Raw genomic sequence first — 9,214 nt, 5'->3', positions numbered from 1 at the left:
ACTTATTCTGCAATTTTCATGTAATTTTGCTCTTTTTAATGCTTCCGAGGGATCACTTTTTTCCAGATAATTTTACATCACAACAACAGGTGTCAAGTGCTGTAAGTGTGAGTTGCCCGTACTTCACTTCAGTGTTGTTATATTTTTCTGGTCATTCGGGATCATTGAGTCCAGCAATTTTAAGTGTTGAGAAATGAGTATCCCTCATGTACAGATCGACTCAATCAGACCGAGTCAGCAATTTTCATGTAATTTTTCTGTTGAGGGATCAATTTCTTCCAGATATTTATATATAGTATAGTTTTCTCTATGCAAAATATGAACTGTTTACTGCATGAGTAGTACAATAAAAAAGAATACCTTTTCATTGGTAAATACACCTATAACACTTTCATTTAGCGCGACATTTCAGGACCATCGCAACATCTTATTTTTTGTCGTTTTGGACGTTCTGTAGGGATACAGTACTTAAGTGTTTTTCTCTACTTAAACGTTTCTGTATATAGTAGAATATGAAAAACAAGGCCTATCTTACTTTTGTATAACGTATTAGTGACGTCATGTCAAAATAATTATATGCACGGCCGTGCAGTATCATTTTAACTGATTCGTAATAGCGGCACGGGTATGTGTATGTGATAAAATGAGTATAATACTCATACTGTACAGCAGTCACAGCAGTTCTAATTAAGCGCCCCTACAGACTACAGTACAGTCAACTTTTTTAATGGTCTCATTGTTAATAAATGATCAATTGTTTTATCATAATTATCATGTACAATTTTTATGCAGATACTGTATTATTTTTATTATTGCCCATACACAGGTATTTGAAGAAGACCTTAACACATATCCGGCACTAAAAAACTGGAGAAGAAAAGTGTTTAGTGGTGTTCAACCTAATTTAGGAAGTGATCAAGTGTGTAGAAACACCATGATATTAGTCGGCAGTCAATTTCCGCTTTAACCATATGAAACAGGAAGCGTGAGTTGTTTGGCGAAAGATTTGTTTGTTATTGTTAAAATTAAACATAGACTAAAAGATGGAGCTTTTGAAAAATGTTGTTGATCTGCAGGATAGAGAAGGATTAGTGCAGGCTGCAAAGCTTTCGGAGCAAGCCGAACGATTTGATGATATGGCTAAGCTAATGAAAAATGTAACGGAATTGTTGTCAAAGCCTCAAAAGGAAGGGGCTGAAGAACTTTCGACGGAAGAAAGAAATTTGTTGTCAGTTGCTTATAAGAATGTTGTAGGTGCTAGGCGATCATCATGGCGTATGATGTCAATGATTGAAGGAAAGGAGAAAGATCATTCATCCGACAAGGCTCAGTTAGTGCAGAAATACAAAAAAGTGGTTGAAAAAGAACTTGACGACATCTGTGACGAAGTTTTGAATTTGTTAGATAAGTATCTGATACCTACAGCTGTATCCATTGAAAGTAAAGTCTTCTATTTGAAAATGAAAGGCGATTACTTTAGATACCGTGCAGAATACACCCCAGAGGACAAGAGGAAAGAGGTTCAAGATGCCGCGGAGGCCGCTTACAAGGAGGCAATGGAAGCAGCCGAACAAAATATGCTTCCAACTCATCCTAACAGACTTGGCTTAGCATTGAATTTCTCAGTGTTCTATTATGAAATTCAGAGTGCCCCGGACAAGGCTTGTAGTCTAGCAAAGGCCGCGTTTGACAATGCAATAGCTGAACTGGATAATTTAGACCAAGAGTCGTATAAAGACAGTACATTGATAATGCAGTTGCTAAGAGATAACTTGACACTCTGGACATCTGACTCGCAACAAGATCAAGAGCAAGAAGCAGATAATTGAAATGGCTCCATATAACTGTCTAGATTTGTATTCAAGTTATGTTGTAAGACAATATGATGGACATATTCCTCTGTTCTGGTGGTGAACTACGTCAAAGCATAGTTGATACAAAGAAAATGAAGAAAATGATGAATAGTGATAAAATTGATGTTTAATATAAAATCCAACCCAGATTGTGTGACTGTCGATTTCGATTCCAAACTGCATTGTTTTTAATTTCATGGCGTTTTATCTGTGACTTAATGACACTCGTGACTTGAAATGTAGACTGGCAGTAAAATTTGTACTCAAACTTTGTAACATTAGATTTGACTTTATTGTTATAAAAGAATTTCTTTGATGTGTAAAACATTCTCTCTGAAAACTAATGCAAAATGCCTATATTTGTTATTGTTTTTTATTGTGAAGAATGAAAAAAAGGTTTTAGAAACAGATTACTTTTGTACTTTACTTTATGTGCAGAATTTTATATGCTTGTGCAGAAGAGTTGTACTTGTTCTTGAGATTCATCATTAATATGTGATCAAACCTAAGATTTTATGCTAGAATGGCGAAATTATAATTGCACGTTAGTCTTAGATACATTTCATGGTGTCTGTACGGGTCATGTCTGTACTGGGTATTTCATTCGAGCGGTTTCTATTATTTATTATGAACATTGTGTTCACTGCCTTTTTGTTAGAACAGAATGATTGAACATTGTGAAAGAACATGTTTCCACTTTTCACTTTTTTTTTTACTGAACACAAGCTGAATATTTTTGAGATTTTGTACACATTGATTTTTATTGTACTGTACTTGCATTATTTGTTTATGTGTTAAGTTTGTCCGTTATTACTGTTCTGAATATTGTCTAACTCACATTTCTTTTTTTTACACTACTTTTTTTCAACTTGCCAGTTTTGTAAAATCCAGTTAGTGCTGCAGATCTGTATTTTTTTGTTAAAATTAACTTGAGTATATAATTATGATACTGTTGTGATCCAGTCAAACTTACTATGGCTTACACATGCATTTTCAATAGTTTAAGGATAAGGTTGTCTCCTAATTTTGTTGAACATTCATTTCTTAATGGTAAGGCCTCTGTAATGAGGTGACAGGGTTATTTTATGGGTAATAGAAAATGCAAATTTAGATACAGTCAAGTTTTGCAGATTCATCTCTTTTTAATGTACATGACTATTATATATATAAAATCCTATTACTGCTTATGTACTCTTTGTTAGTTCTGAACTTGTTGCATGTTTTTATTATGTATCTGGCCTGTGGAAATTAAGATAAGGAAGTTACTTGATTTTGTCGAACTATTAATAAAAGTTTAGTTTTGCTTAATGAAAAACATGTCACCTTTTTTTCAAACAACTGAAATCATGTTAATTTTAGTGTTATTACTATAATTATTTGCATGTATTTTTCACAAAGGTTCGCATATAAGCTTAATATTATTGAAGGATAAAAATCATGTTTTACAAATATATTTTTCAATAACATAGCGTTGCTGAAGAAGTGCTCATTTTTTTTAAGCATGAACATTTTTGCTCCGTTTCCTTGTTTAAAAATAAATATGATTGTAATCTCCTAAAGTTGGACATATGTATATGAAAAATTTTAACATCACAAATTTAAGGCTTTAATTATATAAAAAAAATAAAATGATAAAACATAGACAAGTTGTTTTTATGAGTAAGAGGTCAGTTTGGAAAATGAATGGGGAAAATCTGTTTGGGAAAGTTTGTTGGAAAAAGTAAATTCACACTATTTTACACACCCTGAATATTTTTCTGGGAAGTGTTAAATTGCCATTTTGTCCTCACTAAGGATTGACTGTTTGTCAAGTTTAAAGCCTTCATTTAACAAAATCAAATGCCTTGGATAATAGGTTACCTACATCTGTACTCTAGTCTAATAGGATTAAAATTCTGTTGCGCAATATTTGTGGTTTTATATGTAATTTTCCTCACAGGGCGTTTATTGGAATATTTGACCAAAATCTAGGGCATTTGGTGTGTAGTTATATGCATTTATACGATGTAGATAAGTCTTTGAATCACCAGATCAATAGCAAAATTACCATTACTTTTTCTAAGCATAATAATTTAAAGTAAAACATTGTTACATTCTGCTACCCATAACTCTAGCATGGAATTTATCTTTTTATGTATACCCTTTAGTTGTTAAAACCAATAATGTAACATGTTCTGTTAACTCCAGAACACAAAAGTTTTCAAGTCTTGTGTAAAAGGTGTAATGCCCAGGGTTTGAATATATATGTTGCATATTTGAGGGGGCGTTTACAAGTTTTAGCTCGACCATTTCATAAACAGGGAGAGCTTTTGAACTCAACAGGCTTTCTTGTCGCTGTCACACTTTCGTCACGTTTTTGTATGCGTATCTACCTCAAATATTACTTGATACTTCAGAGACACTTGTTCTCTCTGATTATCTTTCATGATGGACACAAGTCCCATAACTTCGAGCTTCCTTTTTGGCGTCCGTCCGTCCGTAAACTTTTGCTTTAAATGACATCTCCTTGTAAACCACTAAGCCAATTTCATCCAAACTTCACAGGAATGTTCCTTTGGTGGTCACCTTTAAAAATTGTTCAAAGAATTTAATTCCATGCAGAACTCTGGTTGCCATGGCAACTGAAAGAAAAAACTTTAAATATCTTCTTTTAAAGAACCCAAAGAGCTAGAGCTTAGATATGTGGCATGAAACATCTTCTAGTGAGTGTCTACCAAGTTTGTTCAAATAAAAGCCCTGGGGTCAAAATTGGCCCCGCCCCAGGGGGTCATTGATTTTCCCTATATGCATATAGTAAAAACTTAAAAAATCTTCTTTTAAAGAAGTAAGAACCAAAAGAGCTAGAGCTTAGATATTTGGCATGAAACATCTTCTAGTGAGTGTCTACCAAGTTTGTTCAAATAAAAGCCCTGGGGTCAAAATTGGCCCGCCCCGGGGGTCATTGAATTTCCTTAAATGTGTATAGCAAAAACTTAAAAAATCTTCTTTGAAAAAACCCAAATAGCTAGAGTTTAGATATTAAGCAAGAAACATCTTCTAGTAAGTGTCTACAAAGTTTGTTCAAATAAAAGCCCTGGGGTCAAAACTGGTTCTTGTACATATATCCCGAAACTACTGATAATATTTCCATTCTATAAGCTATACATAGTACAGCGGTAAAACTTCCATGCCTAGGGCTTAAATATACGGCCTCAGTTCGAAATTTAGGGATTTTATTAACATTCTCGTGTTTTTATGAATCCATCTTATTCTTTATTTACTCAGAAATTCCGACCAATTCCCAAATTTTCCGAGATTTACTTTAATACAGCTTTTTATCACATACCCGTGCCGCTTTTACGATTCCGTATAAATAAATGGTCGTGCATATGTTTTGAGGTGACGTCATTTTCGTTAACTAAACACAGCGTGAAGACGCGCTAATTGTTTACGTTATACTAAACTGTAGGCGTGTAAATGAAAAATAGTTCTTTTTCACTTCAAACGGTCTTCATCTTTGGTATGTGATAAATAGAATATTAAATTCGTGTAAGTTTAATACTGAATTTTTATTGAACTCGTTGAATAAAATAATTATGCTCGTCAGAGGCTCGCGTTATATTTTTATTCAACTTGTCCAACAAATTCAGTAGTAAACTTAATTTCAGTCATTATATCCTCTATTAATGGGGTGGCAATCGATGCAATACTTTTGGTTCTCGGTATATAACTTGCGAATTATAACACTGGCAAACTTATTCTCCACTTGTATTGCAAGACAGAAAATACTATTCTTTAACATTCTCTCAAAGACCTTCTAATGTCAGTTTCAATGCTTTTTTGACGACTGCTTCAGGAACGTCTGCCAGACAATGTTTAAATTACTGCTAAACGCTGTAGCACGTGCCAACACTCTATATGTCGTCTGATTCCGCGCCAAACAAATCTTTTTCCAATAAGCAATGATATAGTAGAAATTTATTTCATTTTACAGAATTTTCGACTATAATTACGCTATAACAGAATGTCACGTGGTACATTGGTCGTCCATTGATTTTTCCTTTCTAACTTATTGTCGTGACATACGGGCAATGTTTATTCAATGCAGACAATACCTAATTATCTGTTAACAATTGGGAGAATAACATATATTCAAATAATAACTCTGGGCTAAGATGCCGTAACATGAAAAATAATATAAAATGATTACATGAAAATAACATAAAATGGTTTGCACTGAATATTTGAAGGGCGGCAACATTCTTATTGTAATTGTTAAAACTGCTATCACATTACGCACGTGCTTGCATTGTGTCTTCCAGAGAATGTCCCTAGAATTCAATTAAGTCTTTAAACAATAATAATTGTCGATTGCAAGGTATCAAAGTACCATGGATTTGAAAACGTTATCTTGGCCGGCGACTTCAGTGGGCGGCAATCAACATGAACATGTATAATTGATGATAATACAGGTGCTCAGCTCTACAACTAAATAGTCTGTTACTCCAGTCAGAATAGCATTCCGATTATATCATTCCTAAAGGTAGTTCATGAATATTTGATAGTGAGTCATCTGCGGTTTTTTCCAGACTGTATTAAAGGATATGCGGGTTACTCACAGAAATAACAGTAAGATTGGTCTCCCTTGATATACATGTAATTAAGTAACCGCACCCATTTTACTTTTGCAGTTTGTTTCTGTATCGTCTGCTACAAACCAGCGGCGACATATATAGATATCACTTTTGCGTCGTCTGATTTTAAGTTTTTTCGCAGGGTCTTTCTATTTGATATTATGAGTTTATGACATTAGCCTTCAAAACGGGTCATCAGTTCGAAATTAAGGGATTTTATTTACATTCTCGTGTGTTATGAATCTATCTTATTCTTTTTACGACCAATTCCCAAATTTGCCGAGATTCACTTTAATTCACATACCCGTGCCGCTTTTACGATTCCATAAAAATGGTATTGCACGGCCGTGCATATATTTTGACTGACGTCATTTTCGTTATCTAAACATAGCGTGAAGACGCGCTAAATGTTTACGTCATACTATACCACTGTAGGCGTGTAAATGAAAAATAGTTCTTTTTCACTTCAAACGGTCTTTATGTTTGGTATGTGATAAATAGAATATTAAATTCGTGTAAGTTTAATGCTGAATTTTATTGAACTCGTTGAATAAAATATGAGCCGTGTCACGACAAAACCAACATAGTGCGTTTGCGACCAGCATGGATCCAGACCAGCCTGCGCATCCGCGCAGTCTGATCAGGATCCATGCTGTTCGCTTACAAACCCTATTACAAGTAGAGAACTGATAGCGAACAGCATGGATCCTGATCAGACTGCGCGGATGCGCAGGCTGGTCTGGATCCATGCTGGTCGCAAACCCATTATGTTGGTTTTGTCGTGACATGGCTCATATTATGCTCGTCAGAGGCTCGCGTAATATTTTTTTTTATTCAACTTGTCCAACAAATTCAGTATTAAACTTACTTTCATTCAATATATCCTCTATTAATGGGGTGGCAATCGATGCAACAATTTTGTTGTCGGTATATAACTTAAATTATAACACTGGTAAACTTATTATCCGCTTGTATTGCAAGACAGAAAATACTATTCTTTAACATTCTCTCAAAGACCTTCTAATGTCAGTTTCAAGGCTTTTTGACGACTGCTTCAGGAACGTCTGCCAGACAATGTGTAAATTACTGCTAAACGCTGTAGCACGTGCCAACACTATGTCGTCTGATTCTGCGCCAAATAAATCTTTTTCCAATAAGCAAATTATAGTAGAAATTTATTTCATTTTGCAGAATTTTCGACTATAATTACGCTATAACAGAATGTCACGTGGTACATTGGTCGTCCATTGATTTTTCCTTGTCGTGACATACGGGCAATGTTTATTCAATGTAGACAATACCTAATTATCTGTTAACAACATATATTCCAATAATAACTCTGTGCAGACGACATCGAGCTAAGACGCGATAACACAAAAAATAATATAAAATGATTATATATGAACATAACATAAAATGATGCCACTTTCAATGGGATTCATCCTGAATATTTGAAGAACGGCAACATTCATCCCAGTCTTTATTGTACATGTAATTGTTAAAACTGCTATCACATTACGCACGTGCTTGAGACATGCATTGTGTCTTCCGGAGAATGTCCCTAAAATTCAATTAAGTCTTTAAACAATAATAATTGTCGATTGTAAGATATCAAAGTACCATGGATATGAAAACGTAATCTTGGCCGTCGATTTTAGTGGGCGGCAATCAGCATGAACATGTATAATTGATGAGAATACAGGTGCTCAGCTCTACAACTAAATAGTCTGTTACTACCGTCAGAATAGCATTCCGATTATATCATTCCTAAAGGTAGTTCATGAATATTTGATAGTGAGTCATCTGCGTTTTTTTCCAGACTGTATTAAAGGATATGCGGGTTACTCACAGATATAACAGTAAGATTGGTCTCCCTTGATATACATGTAATTAAGTAACCGCACCCAATTTACTTTGCAGTTTGTTTCTGTATCGTCTGATTCAAACCAGCGGCGACATATATAGCGATCACTTCTGCGTCGTTTGTCAGTCCGCCTGTCCGCCACAAAACTTGTCCGGACTACTGCTCAAAATCTACTGGTGCAAATTCAAACAAACTACACCAAGGCCTGGTCAGAGTTGCCCTTAAATGATTTTAATTCTTAAGTTTGTCTTGACTAATTCTCTTATACCAGCCGCAATTTGAATATGGATCTTTAGAGGATTGATCGGTTGCTCAAGTATTTTCGCATATTACACGGGTTTTCCGGTTGAACTATTTTTAGCTGAGTTATGACCTGAGTAAAAGTCGTTTTGGCCTGTTAATGATTTTTGTGTTGCCTGCTATATATACAGTAGCTGACAATAAGCTACAAATTAACCACGACGTTATGATCTCATTTTTGTCTTATGTCTGTCTGTCCGCCCTTTTATAATTTTGTCAGAGTTATGGTCCTTTAATTTTAAAAGAAAATGTTTTTGTCAACAGTACTCTTATACTACTACTGAAACTTTATAGGATTGATCGATACCTATAATAGATGGGATATCCAGTTAACTGTTTTGTTTTGCTGATTCATGGCCTTGAATAAAAAGTGTTTTAGCCTGTTAATGCTTTTGTGTGTCGTCTGCTGCACAATAGCTATGTTACAAAGTGGCTGCGACATATAGGGAACAAGCTGGTCAGTAACCACTCTATACAACTGCTTTATTGGCTATCATCAGGCGACACATATGATCACTGATCGCGTTTGTTATTTTACTGGTATAACTTGTTGTTAAAGTCCCCAGTATTCCCTCGCATTAAAC

The 9,214-nt window shown here is 34.8% G+C and overlaps 1 protein-coding gene across 1 annotated transcript; it reads left to right on the top strand.

Moving 5' to 3' along the window:
* Window positions 1–936: 936 nt before the first annotated feature.
* LOC132758041 (14-3-3 protein zeta/delta-like) lies at window positions 937–3,499 on the top strand. The gene has a single exon (XM_060749559.1). The coding sequence runs from the start codon at window positions 1,044–1,046 to the stop codon at window positions 1,827–1,829; it is 786 nt and encodes a 261-aa protein (XP_060605542.1). The 5' UTR covers window positions 937–1,043; the 3' UTR covers window positions 1,830–3,499.
* Window positions 3,500–9,214: the final 5,715 nt, after the last annotated feature.

This window comes from Ruditapes philippinarum, unplaced genomic scaffold (assembly GCF_026571515.1).
Source record: "Ruditapes philippinarum isolate M1 unplaced genomic scaffold, ASM2657151v2 ctg5228_1_1_1_1, whole genome shotgun sequence".
NCBI classification, from domain to species: domain Eukaryota; kingdom Metazoa; phylum Mollusca; class Bivalvia; order Venerida; family Veneridae; genus Ruditapes; species Ruditapes philippinarum.
This window is presented reverse-complemented; position numbering and strand designations above follow the sequence as displayed.